This window comes from Nyctibius grandis, chromosome 4 (assembly GCF_013368605.1).
Source record: "Nyctibius grandis isolate bNycGra1 chromosome 4, bNycGra1.pri, whole genome shotgun sequence".
Classification (NCBI taxonomy): Eukaryota; Metazoa; Chordata; class Aves; order Nyctibiiformes; family Nyctibiidae; genus Nyctibius; species Nyctibius grandis.
In genome coordinates, this window is record NC_090661.1 from 356812 (window position 1) to 371615 (window position 14804).

At 61.8% G+C, this 14804-nt stretch overlaps 2 protein-coding genes across 2 annotated transcripts in view; both read left to right on the forward strand.

Moving 5' to 3' along the window:
* The window catches only part of PTDSS2 (phosphatidylserine synthase 2), a 34725-nt gene extending 31072 nt beyond the window's left edge, over positions 1-3653 (forward strand). Inside the window, exons 11-12 of the mRNA XM_068397749.1 lie at positions 134-319; positions 1279-3653. Of these exons, the coding sequence (XP_068253850.1) occupies positions 134-319; positions 1279-1423 (331 nt within the window). The 3' untranslated portion in view covers positions 1424-3653. The remainder of the gene's footprint in view (positions 1-133; positions 320-1278) is intronic.
* Positions 3654-8807: 5154 nt separating this feature from the next.
* SYT12 (synaptotagmin 12) lies at positions 8808-14089 on the forward strand. Its single transcript, XM_068397766.1, has 7 exons — positions 8808-8844; positions 10127-10320; positions 10596-10988; positions 12233-12448; positions 12547-12667; positions 12891-13024; positions 13502-14089. The coding sequence occupies exons 1-7, from the start codon at positions 8808-8810 to the stop codon at positions 13673-13675; spliced, it is 1269 nt and encodes a 422-aa protein (XP_068253867.1). The 3' UTR covers positions 13676-14089.
* Positions 14090-14804: the final 715 nt, after the last annotated feature.

Sequence of the window (14804 nt, forward strand, 5' to 3'; positions counted from 1 at the left end):
ATGTGTGACCCAGACTAGACTTTTAGAATTGTGCAGAGCTGAATGAAACCATTACCCCAGCTGCCTTTGTATGAATAGTTCTCTGAATGCTGAATCTTACAGCAACAGTTTTATCTGTGCATTTATTTTGCAGGAAGTTCCATAAGAAGTTGGGTCAGCAGGCGTGGCTGGTCGCTGCTATTACTGCCACGGAGTTCCTGATTGTCGTGAAGTACGACCCCTACACGCTCACGCTTTCCCTTCCTTTCTACATCACCCAGTGCTGGATGTTGGGGATCATCCTCGTGCTCACCTGGACGGCCTGGCGCTTCTTCATTCGGTGAGCAGTTTGATGTGCTGTGTTCAGGTCTAGCCTGGCTCTTACAAGGAGGATTGTCCTGGACATCCCTTCACCAGGGTGTCTTCAAACGTGTGCTGTCGTCAGCCTTCGGTGCCTCCTGGAGGTAGCACAGCTCTTTGGGGTGGCTGGAGCTGCTGTGGTGTTGTGTGAGAGTTACTACATAAGCTGGGGGCTTCCTGGGCGTGATCCTGGCAGGTTTCCTTCTGCATCAGGCCCCTGGTAGCTTTGGCCTTTGTGGGACTCCTTGTGTTAGTGTTGCTGCAGGAGCAGGTGAACGGGTACGTGCCTGACTGCCCCTGGCCTGCCTGGGTGGGTGAAGATGGCAGAGGAGATCAGCGCTTTGTTTTTCCTGTGCTCTTGAGTTAGACAAGACTGAGGTGTTTTACAGCATCACTGCAGGAACAGCGTGCTGCCTTGTCTGAGTGTCCCAGAGCCAGGAACAAGACTGTCCAAAGCCTGGACATGGCACTTGGTGCCCTGGTCTAGTTGACAGGGTGGTGTCAGGGCAACGATTGGACTTGATGATCCCTGAGGTCTCTTCCAACCTGGTTGATCCTGTGATATTCTGTAAGTGAGCCAAGTTCAAAGCACTTGGTTTGGACGCTGCTCTGTGCGAGTGCAGGAGGAGCAGCTGCCCAAGGCTGAAGGAATTAATCTGTAACATCCAGGGGAGGCCCTGTGCAGCAGTGGCTGCTGTGGTGAGCGTGCTGTGGTGGTGTGCTTCTGAGAGGGGTGATCACAGCCAGGCTGCTGGCAAGAAACACGCGTTTCAAGTGAGTCAGTGCCATCAGCAGCGCTAGAAATCTCCAGCCAGAGGACTCAAGTGGGTTAAGTTATCCCAAGGGCACTCGCATCCAGAGCAGACTTGCCTGAGTGTTTTTATTGTGTGTCGAAATTGTTGATTCACATCCCTGGTTCACGTCTGGTTTCCTTTGCAGTGACATCACTCTGCGGTACAAGGAGATACGGCGACAGAAGCAAGAGCACAGGTACGAGAAGGACAAATGCTTGAGCAACGGTGATGGACACTCGTCGATGCTGGATGAACAAAATGGGAACAAACTAAGGGAGAGGAAACTCTGAGCAACGGACAAAGGGCTAAAAGGAACTCGTAGTGCTCAAGCTGGCCCGCCAGTTTCAACCTTACCCTCCCTAACCTGTAATTGTCGTTGTTAGCTTCCCAACTGTGAAAATCCTCTCGGGGAAGAGGTGTCCCTTGGACAAACACGCTCTTTCTCCTCGTGTACACCTAGTCGGAGTCGGAGAAAGTCTGTGTAGGGGGAAGTCAGAACCGACGCCGTTGCCACGAGATGGGATCTGCACTCCGCGTGGTGTGTGTCTTCTGTGAAAACAAGGGCTGGAGTCGAGGGGCTTTGAAAGAAAGCACCAAGGGGATCTTGCTGGTCCGCTCCCAGTGAGCTGGGAGATTTCCATTTGGGCGTTGGGCATTAGGAACACTTGTGGAGTGTGCAGGGACCTGGCACAGGAAAGGAATTGGTTTTTTCTGCTGAAACTACCTTGAGCTGCGGGGTAAGGTGGTGTGAAGTGTTCAGCTGCAGTCACAGGGCTGCAGCAGGGTAAACGTGGGGGGACTGAAGCTTGTGAACAAGTCGCGTAACTTGCACAGAATGTAACACAGGACACTACTGTTACAGCCCCGGTGACACGGGGGTACTGCCTTTCTCTAAACTGACTTTCAGCACCCTGGAGTAGCCTACAATAGGTAGTAGATGTTGTATCACAGCTCTAGGGAGACAGAGGGCTTCTCCTTAGTTGTTTTGGTTTTTTTTATTATTATTTTTATTTTCGTCTTGGTCATCTCTTAAATGTAAGGGGAGGTTAAATAAGAAAGGTCAGCCCGCCTTTCCTTCGCTTCGTGGAGTGAAACGTGTTACAAGGAGGATGTTACTCCATCAGTCTTAAGTTATTTGCCTTATTCTCAGCTCTTTTAGTTCGCTTACCGAGAGGGTTTCATTCTCGGTGTCTGCTGCACGGGGCACGTCGGGTTCTGCCGCCCACCCGGGCTGCCCCGCTCCTCCCGAGGTGCCCCCAGCCCGAGCTGGAGCAGGCGTCCTCTGCAGCCACCCACTCAGCGTGCCGCCATCCCTAGGAGCAGGCGAGGGGCACCGAGAGCTCTGCGGGCCGAGCCGGGCAGCGGGTGTGCTGGTGACTCAGCATCTGGGAGAAGAAATTGCAAACCTGGGCCACGGGTTTTTTTTTTCAGGTCATTATTCCAAGCTGTAAGTGCTGCACTGAGCACCAGTTCTGTGACCTCTGCTCTGAGCCTTTGCCTTGGCGTCTGAGGCACCGACATGACCGTATCACTTCATAAATACTGTGAGCTGATCTGGCTGTTAAAGGGTGTTTTTCTGGAAGTGTTTATCCAGAAGAAATGACATAAACACCACTAGTAAAATCTCAAACTTAAGCAGCAGGAGACTCGCAGAGCTGCTGGCTCACAAACATCCACGGGTTTGATCCACTTTGGTCTTGGACATGAATAACCACCAAAACCTGCATCTCTCCCATGTTTACAGTGACCCAAACCCTTCCCACCCCTGAGGAACGGGCACTTAGCGCAGGGCAGGCTGCAACTAACGGAGTGGTTTGGTTGCATCTGAAGAGCAGGCAGAGTTCAGGGGCTGGGGGCTGCCCCAGTTGCTCCGCAGACACAGGGGAGGGTGACCAGTATGAGAGGTGGCATCAGGCCGCTTCCTCAGGCGTGTGGGATGTCCTGGGGACAGTCGCTCAGTGGCTGCTCGTAACGATAGTGTTTTGCTGCTGTGAGGTAGTGGGGAGTACATGGCTGCGTAACTGGGGGCTGACCAGTCTGTAAGTGGGCGGGGAGTGCTGAGTTGAGCAAGTATTTATTTCTATGCCTTTGCACCCGGAGTCGTTCTAGTCCCAGCTTCAGACCAGTCTCACGAACTGTTCCCTGGTGGTTTGGTGGCTCGTCCCAGTGTGTTGTGCTCGTGTAGTCCCAGCTGAGCAAGGCTCAGGGCCGTGTGTCTCCGTTCTGTGTGTGCTGGTGAACACTGGGGCCCCTCCATCCCTTTGCAAACCCCCTCCGGGGTCTGTGTCGTGGTTCGGGTGGTAGCAGGCACACCTGGGGGGGGCTGGCACCGTACCTGCCTCCTCCTCCCCACCAAAGACCCGCTTGGGAGGGGGACCTGTTCCCTGGGACGATTCTGGAGCTTGGACCTAACACTAAAACACTGACTTGTTTGTCTGCATCCACCTAAACAGCGTCCGTGGTCAGTCTGGGGACGGGGCCAGTGTAATAAAGCGATGTGTGCCGGTGTGTCCTTTGGTACAGCGTGTGCCTGCTCGTGCTTTGTCTCGCTGTCCCCTTGCAGGTGGAACCAGGGGGTTAAGGGTTTCGGGGAAATGGGTGTTACAAGCCCTGGGGCTGCTGTTGGGATTCAGAAATGCTCCTTGCAGGGGGACCTTTCCGCTGCGCCGGGCTTGGGCTGGGCACAACACGGCGAGTAACTGTGGTCTCGGGGTGTCTGGTGCCACGGGTGGGCTCTGGGCGCTGAGATCCTGCCTGGTTTAGGGACCCTTTGGTGATCATCTCTCAAAGTTCTTGTATGGAGAAGATGAAGGAGCAGCTGACAAGCCTCAAACAGCATTTGGGGTGGCACAAAAGGAGTCCATCCCTGCGGAGGTGAGGGGCAGCAGGCTCCCTCCTCTACACACAGCTGTGTCTTGCTGGCATTTCCTTCGCTCGCCTCCTGTGTCAGAGAGCTGGGACCCCTTCCTCGGGGGGGTACACCCGAGTGGTTGTGGGGAGATCTGCCAGAGGTAAGTGGTTGGCTTTAAAAAGGAGAAAGGCAGGGGAAGGGTTGGGTGGGTGAGGACGTGCCCGGCTGGCGCTGCGGTGAGGGAGGTTTTTCTTGCAAGGGGCTTCTCTCTGCTTGGTGGCAAGCTGGCAGGGGGGTGACACTGAGCTGGGGTGGGTGGATTTGATGTCCCTCACACCCGGGAGCCTGCTCCTCCCTTCCCCTTGCTGTGCACCCTTCGGTGGGAGCAGTCGGAGGGGCTGCCTGGGGTACCCTGGGCTCGCACAGGGGTGCTGGCCCTGCATGGTGGCACCTGTGCCACTCTGGGGGAAGGTGCCAGGGGAAACGGCTGCTGCCGAGCACCTGAGGTTTGGTTTTTTTAAGCTTGCTAAGCTGTGCCTAGCCCAGGGGCCCTGCTCCCCTCCTGCACACGCCAGGGAAGGAGCAGCAGGGGTTTTGTTCGGCGAGAAGGTGAGTGGGGGGCACGTGGGGGCTGGTGGGCTCTAGTTCTCCCTCCTCAAAGGTGCCTTTTATTCCTGTGCTGGGGGGCTGTGGCTGTGGGGCTGTGGGAACACTTCCTGCCTTCTCATCGCCCCTGACAGTTTGTCCTTCAGGTTTGAGCATCTTTGGGGTTTTTAATGTGTTTTTTTTTTTTTCTAAAAGGATAAGTGGTCTTTTAAAACTATTTTTAGATGTGAAAGGTTGCAGAGCCCTGCTCGAGATGGTGTTTCCTACAGGAACTCGGATGGGGAAAGTAATTTGGGTAAATCACCTGTGGCTGAAAGCACCTAAAAATCTGCCACCAGCTGAACTGGTGTGGTGGTGGGAAGGGTTTGTTTACCAGCCTGCAGCACCGAGGTGCTGTTACTTCATTATCTCACAGTTACCCAGGGCCTGACCTGAGCACGAGGGGATAACGAACTCGTGCCATCTGTTAGCAATCTGAAGGTGATGTTTGGTGGATGGGCTGGCACCTGTGTGAGGCTGAATAAATCTGCTGCTGCCAGCTGGGGCCTTTGGAGGTGACCAAAGCTCAGCCCAGCCCCGTTTAGAGCAGCTCTGGTGATAGGGGGCTGTGAGGTGGCCCTGCAAGGGGTGCTGGTGGCCCGGGCTGCGTGCAGCACCGATGGCTTCTCTTTCTGAGCAGGCAGAGCCAAGAGCTTCATGAGCTGGAGAGCCCCAGCTCCCCCCAGCACCCCCAGTGCCCTGCACGGCCCCGAGCTGGAGGGGGGACAGAGGAGGCTGGTGGGACCCTGGAAGAGGCTGGGGAGACCCTGGAGGAGGCTGGTGGGACCCTTCCCATCCCTTTGGTGGAGAAGAGCAGCCTGGAAGCCTGAGGGACCGGTGAGGATCCAAGGGCTTGGGGATGGTCCCCAGAGCCCAAACGGCTTCTGGGGGGGAGAGCAGCACCCTTGGGGGGCAAGAGGAGGGGATGTGGGGCCGGAGGGAGAGAAACCCTGAGTAGGGTCCGTGGGGTCGGTCCTCCTGGGCGAGGGGGAAGAGGCGAGAGGCGCAGAGGTGCCGCGGGGAGCGGAGGGTGATGGATGGCGGGGGGGGGCCCTGGGCAGCAGGAGGGGGGATTTGGGGCGCATCCCCCGGGGGCTGGTGCTATGGAGTGGGGCTGTGCTCGGCCTAGGGAGCCCCAAACTCCGGGGCCGGGAGTCCGGGGGGGCAGGAGCCGTCCCCGCTTCACCCCGGTGTGCGGGGGGGGGGTGTCGGGGGGCGGGACAGGGCCGTGCTCCGCCCCCCCCCCCCCGCAGTCCCCGCTGCGCTCGGGCATCGCTGCTCCCCCCGCTCGGGGCCGGCCCCGGAGCGGAGCCGCCGCCGCCGCTGCTCGGGGGCTGCGGGGGGGTCCCCGCTCTTCCCCGCGGAGCCACGGAGGTTTCTCGCCCGCCCAGGTACGCTGGTGATGGGCGGTGGGAGCGATGCGGGGGTGCGGGGTGGTGCGGGGCCAGCGGCCGGGGGGGGATCGGGGCACCGCGTGTGCCCGAGGTGCGGGTCTGGGGGGGGTTTGGGGCTCAGCACGGAGGGGGCACAGCCCCCCTGGGTCGGCTGGGGGGTCGTTTGTTTTGATAAATGTGGTGGCAGCGAACTTGACCGTGCCCGTGTGCCTCGGGGGTGGCGGAGGGTGGGAGAGCCTTGGCCCGGGTGGGAGCGTGCCAGCTCCCACGGCCGGTGCTGGGAGAGATGGGGGGTGCTGCTGGGGGGGTGCGCTCACCAGTGAGAGGAGTTTAGCCCGGTCTCAGGCTCCTGGAGAAAGCAGGCACTGGTGTGGGTGAGGGCGAGGAGGGCAGGGTCGGCACGGAGATCGCTGCTGCGGTTTGTACCTCGGGCTGTGGTGTTGGGGATGGCAGCGGGCTCTGCCCGAGGTGCCCTGGGACCAGCAACCGGTTCTGTGCGAGCTGCTTCGGGCCTCGGACGGTCACGGTGCCGTAACAGCAGCGAGGTGTCAAACCCCCCTAGGTCTGGGGGGAGGCCCCCCTCTCCCCGAGGGGACACACGGCTTCGCTGCTGTTTCTGTCACATCGAGCCATTTATCGTCCCTCCAAGCAGGAAAAGGTGTCCCTGGGTCTGCAGCAGCTCGCAAGGGACGTGGGACCGGGGTGCCATGGCGGTGGAGGAGGCTCTGCACCCCCTGAGCCGGGGCTCTGCCCACCCTCGAGGCCTCCGCGGGGAAACACCGACTGTCCCTGGGCTGCCAGTGGTGGGAGATGGTGCCTGTCCCCTCCTCACCCCCTCCTCACCCCCCTCCTCACCCCCTCCTCACCCCTCGGGTTTGATCTCCCAGGAAGGGGTCTGGAAGGCAGGTCGGGGGGACGACAGAGCATCTCAGTGAAACACTCTCAGGGCAGAGCTTAGTTATCATGAAATGCAATAAATCCCTTCCCCGAGCGCCTCGTGCCTTCGTCTGCTCGCTCGGGAAAGGCTGATGTTGTTTTGCTAATAGGAAAATACCACCTAATTTAATTCCTGGGCTGGAGGCTGCAGTCGCTCCGTGTCTCTCTGGGTGGTGCCTTGGAAATCTGTTTAAGTTGCTGCTTAGAGCTCATTAGAAAAGGATGTTTTGGGGAAAAAGCTTTGAAAGAAATGGAAAATGGGAAATTCTTTCCAATTCTGAAAAGAAATCGGAAAGAAACGGAGGGTTTTTAAAAGAGATGTTTGCCCTTCTGCAGAGAAAGTTGGTCCTGAGAACTTCTGTATTTTCATATTAAAAATACCCCACAGGAAACGTGGAAAGAGCCAGAGCCTCTTAATTAGGCACGGGAGTGCTTCAGGACAGCAGAAGTGGCTGCTGTGGGTAAATCCCATCGTGTTGCTCTGTTTAGATGTCAGTGGGCATTTCCAGCGCTGAACAGTGAAGTGTCCCTTAAGCTGAGCTCAGTCTGTGCATGACACGAGTTTAGCACGTTCTCAGCCAATATTTTACTGTGTGTTCACTCATTGCTCAGAGGTTTTATGCCTGAGGAGGGAGGCTGGGGACGCGATGGGCAGCTCCCAGCCCTGCTGTCGCTTTGGCTTAGTGACTCAGTGACACCTGGAAGAGCCCCCCCTCGTGCTGTCCCCCCGCGGGTGGGCGGCGTGGCCCTTGCAGAGGGGGTCCCCCAGCCACGCCAGGCCAGCGGGACTGGTGTTTTACACCATAACACGCTGCGATCTCCACCTTTGCCTATTCAAACCCACGCCTGGGTGGGTTTGGGGGGGTCAATCCCCCCCACAGTGCCTGAACCTATGAGCAGCCGAGGTGAGCGGGAAGGTGGGACCCAAATATCAGTGACCCGAGGCCAATTCAGCTCTTCCTCCCACGTGACGAGCGGGCTCTGGGGCTGCGTGACTTTGGCAGAGGGTTTGGGGGGGACGGCGGGGGGATTTAAGTGCGGTGCTGCAGGTGTGTCCCTGGGATCACACCAGCGACTGGTCCATGACCTCCTGGCACAGAAGCCAGGCGGCGAGGGGGGGGCTGGCCCTGTTCACGTTGGATTTGCTTGGTTTGGGTGTTTGGGGGGATCCCAAACCCCGTTTGCGTAGCAGGAAACACCCGGCGTGGATAAACCCCTCGGGCATCGCGGTGCCCTCGCTGGGGGCTCTCGGGAGCAGCCTCCTCACGGTGAGGATGGGTCTCGCGTGGGACTCACCTGGGAAACCCCGTCGGGGGGGGAGGCAGCCGAGCTTCACTGCAGGCATCGATCCCTGGGGAACAGCATCCCCCAAACCCCGCAGCGCCCCAGAAATGGGGCTGCCCCCCTCGCCCGTGGGCGCAGAGCAGCCCCTCGCGTGGGGCTGGGGGGAGCCGCGGGGGGCGAAGGCAGGGTTTGGGCTGGGAAGGAGCTCAGAAAAGCAGCAAAGGGCTCACAGGGCTCCTGGAGGGGGATGTCCCCCAAGGAGCCACTGAAGATGTCACCCGTTCCATAGTCCCGAGGTGAATCGTGCGGCTCCGCGCCTCGGCACGGCCGCTCTCCTGCTTCCCGGGGGGTTTGCAGCCCCTCCATCAGCTCCTCCTGAGATGCTTCAGCGCCCGTTCGCTCCGTGCCGGGGAGAGGAGCCGAGGCCGGGAGCGATGGAGGGGGAGCAGCCGGTCGCCAGCCCTGCGGGAAAATAAGACGACAGCGATTTCTGGATTTTTTTCCCTTGTCCTGACGCGGTGCCTCACGCGTTGCAGGCTGTCCCGCGAGCGGGGGGCGTTTGCCATGGACAGCGGGCACGTCAGCAGGTACCGCTTGGGCGGTGAGTACTTCGGGGGGAGCCCCGGGGAAGGGGCTGGGGGCAGAGCTGGCCGAGCCCCGGGGAGGGGTCTGGGGGGCCTCCGAGCTGCCCTCGGGAGGGGTGGCTGCTCCTCGCTGCTTTCTGCAGGAGGGACCCTTTGCTGCGCGTGCCCGCGGGGTTTGGGTTCCTGACACAGGGGTAAAACCCTTAAAGCCCCCCAAGCCTTCCCACGTTCGGGGCTCTGCCCTAGAGAGCGGGTAGGAAGCGGGTTTCCAGCCCCGCTGCGGTTTGGACCGGGAGTTATTCCGAAGTAGGAGCCGGTGAAGGGTGGTTTTGCCCCAGTTTTGCCCCCTGTGCCGTAGCGGGAGCGTGGGAACCCCTCGGAGCTGCGGAGGGCCCTGGAGAGCTGCGGGGATGGGGGATAGATCAGAGCGGCTCAGAAGGGGTTTGGGTTGGGGCGGGGGGAGCAGGACCCGGCTCCTTCCCCGAGGCTCGGGGCTGCTCCTGGCCCTCCGGGGGGGTCACGGCGAGGTGCTTTGGGGACGGATGGTGGGTTCCCCTGGTCCAGCCCCCCGGTGGCTCCTGCCGGGGGAGGGCTGGGGAGGGGGGAGCAGCGGGGTGTCCCCTGCTCGGCTGCGATGCGGAGCGAGCCCGGCTCGGGCTTTTTCTGCCTCTGAAGCTGCCGCCAAAGGAGGGAGCGCGGCGGCGTGACGCGGGGGGACTCCCCGGCAACGCTCTGCCCTGGGGAAGCTTCTTCCCTTTTCCCCCTTTTTTTGCGTGGCGCCGGGTGCGGGTTCCGCGGCGGCGGACGGGGCTGGTGCAATGCAGCACCGCCTGCTCGCTGTGCCATGGCCGCAGCCGCCGGCCCGGCTTCCTCCTCCCTGCGCCACCTCAGCAGCCCTGGGGGGGGGTTCCCCTGTTTCCAGAAGCTTTCGGGTTTGTTTTTTAGTTTTTTTCCCATTTCTGGATTTTCTTGGCATCCCCCGCCCGCGGGAAGGAGGCAGCAGCGGGGGGTTCCCTGTGGTGGGAAGGGGGATGCAGGCGTGCACCGAGCACATCTGAGCGTGGGACGGGTCCGCAGCGGGTGTCAGGCCCCCGGGGTGATGCAGCCGCTCCCCGGTTTCCCCGGGAACCCCGTGCACGTCCCCTCCCGGCAGAGCAGAGCGAGGGCTGCGGTGGGTTTGGCTGGCGAAGCTGCTGCCCGGCACCACGTGCCACCCGCCCCAGCTGTGATTTATCCCCCCTCGGCCCGTCCCACGGTGCTGGTGTGGGATCTGCTCACGGTGCCTCTCGCCCCTCGCAGCCGCCGCCAGCCCCCCGCGCTGGGAGACGGGCCTCTACGCCGCCGGCGCCCTGGCGCTGCTGGGGGTGGCCGCCATCAACCTCTGGAAGCTCTGGCGCTCGGGCAGCTACCCCGCGCCTTCCCCCTTCCCCAACTACGACTACCGGTACCTGGAGCAGAAGTACGGGGCGGCGCGTCCGGACGCGAGGCACAAGGTAAGAGGGCGGGCGGTTGGGCTGGCGAGATGCCGGAGGGGCAAAACCATCGCCGCGTCCTCTGGCAGCGGGCAACGGCGGTGGGTGGCGAGTGGGGGCTGCTGGCGAGGCTGGGGGATCGGTGCGGAGTCGTAAATAGGGTCTGGGGGCTGCGGGAGGTGGGGGCTCGCTGCCGCGGCAGCTGCAGCCCGAGCAGGGGCAGTGACCCCCGGCTGTCCCGGTGCCACGTGGAGGGGTGCGATGGCACCGCCTGGTTTTCCTTTCCCCGTTGGCAGCGCGGGACGGCCGCGGGCTCGCCGAGGGCACCCGATAAGACGTCGCCGGTGCGCAAGGCCAGCCTGCGGGCAGACGACACCTTTGAGAGCATCAACGAGCTGGGGAGCCTGGAGCTGATGAGCAAGGACCTGGGCTTGGCCCCCTACGGCCCCCTGCGCCGGTCCGTGTCGGCCGACTCGCTCAGCTCCATCTCGTCCATCGGGACCAGCTTCGGGCAGGACGCCACGGTGGGGCAGGTGGAGGTGGCCATGGAGTACGACGGGAAGGCGGCCGCCCTGCACGTGACGCTGCTGCAGGGCAAGGACCTGCTGGAGAAGGAGGACGCTCGCTTCGAGTCCTGCTTCCTGCGCGTCAGCCTGCTGCCGGCCGAGCAGATCGTGGGCATCTCCCGGGTGAGCCCCTCGCCCTCCGTGCGGGGCATCGCTGCCCATGTGCCTGCCACTGCGGGGCCAGGGCCACCATGGGATGGGGATGTGCCCTCGGGGGGTCCAGGCGCGCTGGGGCTGGGTGTGGTTGGCTCAGGATTTTGGGGTCCTGCCTCCCAGATGGGTTTGTGCGTCAGAGACCCGGCAGAGGCAGAAATTTCTCGCTCTGGACCGGGACGTGGGATGACTTTGTTGTCTCTGAGCGGGGCTTGTGGCAAATTTTCCTGCGTGACTTTCCCTGTGCGGGGGCCGGGGATGCCGCAGAAGGCGGAGGAAGGGGTCTGGGGGGGTTTGGGGAGAGGAGACATCAGGGTCAGCCAGTTTGGTTCAATCAGGGAGGAGCAGGAAGCTTCACCCCGCCGGGAACCCTCTCCGCAGGGGTGGAGGTGCCGCTCCGGGGAGCACAAACCCGCTGCCTCCACAGCATCTCCACGGCGCCCTTTTAAGACCATTTTTCCATGTGAACATCAGGCTCTTTATGCTCTGGAGATATTTATTATTTAGCGTCGTTATTTATAATTCACCAGCGCTGTTCACCCTCTTTTGCTGCCCTCAGACAAGTCACGGAGACACGTTTGGTTCTTTCCCTTTAACACTTTATGCTCCTTATGGGGTTTTTTAAATAGCAGCCGACCCCCCTGTGGTCCCCCCCCCCCCAGAGACCCCCCAGCCCACGTCGGCTGCAGCCGCTCAGTCCCTGCTGGGCACGGGCAGGGCTTGTGAAGCCCTTCGGCGCTGGCTTGGAGAGGGGCTGGGGCTACCCCCCCCCGGCCAAATCTGAGCTGGGCGCATGTCCGAGCTCCCGGGGCGCAGGGACGCCCGGCTCTCGCATCTGGACCAACCTTAAATCTTTAATTAAAAGAATTAACGGGCAACGGAGCAGGTCATGGCCCCCGTTTTCTGCGCCGACCACTGAGCGGCTGCTGCGGTCAGGTGGGGAATGACCCCGTCCCCACGGAGGCTGGGACCCCCCTGCCCTCGCCGCCCCAAAGCCACGTGCTCATGGGAGGAACCAGGGAGATCTTGGACGCGGCCCCAAACCCCAGCAGGTACCGAGGCCACCCCTGGAGGGGTTTAAAGCCGTGTAGACGTGGTGCTGAGGGACGTGGGCTGGTGGTGGCCTGGGCAGCGCTGGGTTATGGTTGGACTCGACGACCTCGAAGGTCCTCCCCACCCCGACCGCCGGCGTGACCGTGTGATTCCCCGCGCAGATCCAGCGGGGCGCCTACGCCGTGGCCTTCGACGAGCGCTTCTCGGTGCCGCTGGACCCCGCGGCGCTGGACGAGGACAGCCTGCACTTCTCCGTCTTCGGCGTGGACGAGGACGAGCGCAGCGTCAGCACCGGCGTGGCCGAGCTCAAGCTCTCCGACCTGGACCTGGCCGTGCGCCCCTTCAACGCCTGGCTCTACCTGCAGGACACGAACAAGGTGAGCGGGGAGGGGGGGTTGTCCATCTCCCCCCCCCGGGGGTTTGGGGGGTTTCTCCTCCCCGGGGTCAGCGGGTGACGGCACGCTGTGTCCCGCAGGCGGTGGACACGGTGGGGGAGATCCTGCTCTCGCTGAGCTACCTGCCCACGGCCGAGCGCCTGACCGTGGTGGTGGTCAAAGCCAAGAACCTCGTGTGGACCAACGGCAAAGTGACCGCGGGTGAGCGGGGGGTGGGCGCGGGGGTCCTGGGGTCTCCTGTGGGCTGGAGGGGGGCTTTCGTCCTGGCTTATCCTCCTGCACCACACGGGGATTTATTGGAGGGGTCCCGTTGAGGACAGACCCCACCAGGGAGGTCACCAGGGAGGGTTTCCCCCACCTTCTCCACGTCGCAGGGGAAGCACGTGGCCGACCCCGGGGTTTTTCTCTCCCCCCACCCGAGCAGATCCCTTCGTCAAGGTGTACCTGCTGCAGGACGGGAGGAAGATCAGCAAGAAGAAGACGGCGGTGAAGAGGGACGACACCAACCCCGTGTTCAACGAGGCCATGATTTTCTCAGTGCCAGCCATCGTGCTCCAGGTCTGTGGGTATGGGGGCTATGTGGGTACGGGGGGATAGGTGTGTATGGGGTATGGCTGCTGCAGGGGAATGGGTATGTGTGTGTGGGGGGATCCAGGGGGATGCACGTGTACAGGGTATGGTGGTGCATGTGGACAGGGGCATATATGGGTTTAGGGGACAGGGGGGGAAGTAGGGGGATGTGTAAGTATGGGGGATACAGGGGGATGGATATATGTGGGGTATGGGGATAAGAAGAGGTGGTGTGCAAGTATGGGGGGGTGGTAACGGGGGGGTGTGTGTGAATGGGGTGGGGGATAGAGGGATGTGTGTACACGGGGGGCAGCTGTTGTGGTGGCTCTGAGGGATGTAGGGGATGTGTAGGTCTGGGTTCGTGCTGGGGGTACATTGGTGTGCGTGTCTGGTTGGGGAGGGGATGGGGACGTACAGGGGGTGGTGTCGGTGCTGGACCACGCGCGGCCTCGTGCTCCCCCCCAGGACTTGTCCCTGCGGGTGACGGTGGCCGAGAGCGGCGAGGACGGCCGCGCCGACAACACGGGCCACGTGCTCATCGGCCCGGCGGCCAGCGGCACGGGCGTCACGCACTGGAACCAGATGCTGGCCACGCTGAGGAAGCCCGTCTCCATGTGGCACCCGCTGCGGCGAAACTAGGCGGGGAGGCGGGGGTCCTGCGCCCCGACGCCGGCCCTGCCCCGGGGACACGCGGCGGCTGCAGCGGGGCAGGGGCCGAGCGGGACTGTGCCAACGAGGCCGAGCTGCTGGAGCATCCTGCTGGCAACACGGCCCCGCCGGGGGCTGCGAAGGGACCCGCCGGGCCAGCGAGGAGCCCTCCCTCCCAACGGACCCCAGCCGGCACCCACCTCCCCACGGGGCAGCCCCCGGTGCCCTCGGACACGGACCTCGGGGTTCCTGGGGACGGGGGGCTCTTGGGAGGGTGGTTTTGGGGAAGCAGAGAGGGGGGTGATAAAGTGCCGGCACGGCGTGGTTCCCCTCGGCGTGTGTGGTGGTTTTGTTGGGTTTCGGAGGATTTTGGTGGGCTGAAATGTTCCCGGTGAGGATGGAAGAAGGGAGAAATAACAGCAGAGGAAGAAGTTGCGGTTAGAGATGTTTTTTCCTTCCATGTGTTTCCAAGCAGAGCCAATCTCTGCCCATCCCTGCTGGCTGCCAATGGGTCCCTGCCCTTGACAAGTGGTTTTTCAACCTCTTGGGTCTGAGGTTGGATGCAGGCTGAGCCACCCCTGAAGGTCCCGCATCAGCTCTTCCCACCATTTTTTCCCACCATTGGGCATTTCAAAGCCTTTTTCGGGGGGAAGGGAGGGGAAAAAGCTCTCTGGATTCTGTCTGCTCGGGGGCAAGGACCAGCCCCCTGGGGAAGGTTTGGGGTTTCTTTGGGGAGCTGATGCCCACCCTGTGTTCTGGAGGGTGATGGATGGAGGGCTCGGAGGGGGGTCCCTCGTGGCACGAGCTGGTGGGCAGGGAAATCTGGGGGTGTGTGGGGCTGTTTGCCGTGGGGTGAGCAGGACAAAAGAAGGGTGGATGAGCCGTGTGTCACTGGTGGAAGGCACCGCTGTGGTGGTACCCCGAGCGGGCAGTTTTCCTTCCTGCTCATCTGTCCCCTCTGCCTGAGCTCCGTTTTGGGATGATTTCCCTGTTGCATCTTCCCCCTCGCAGGCACCGCTTACGGCCCCTGCAAACTGCTGAGTCTTTGGGCACGACGAGCTGAGTGCCCGCTGCTGGTGCTGAAATCACTGGTGGACAAGATCTCCAGTGTTCAGCCCCA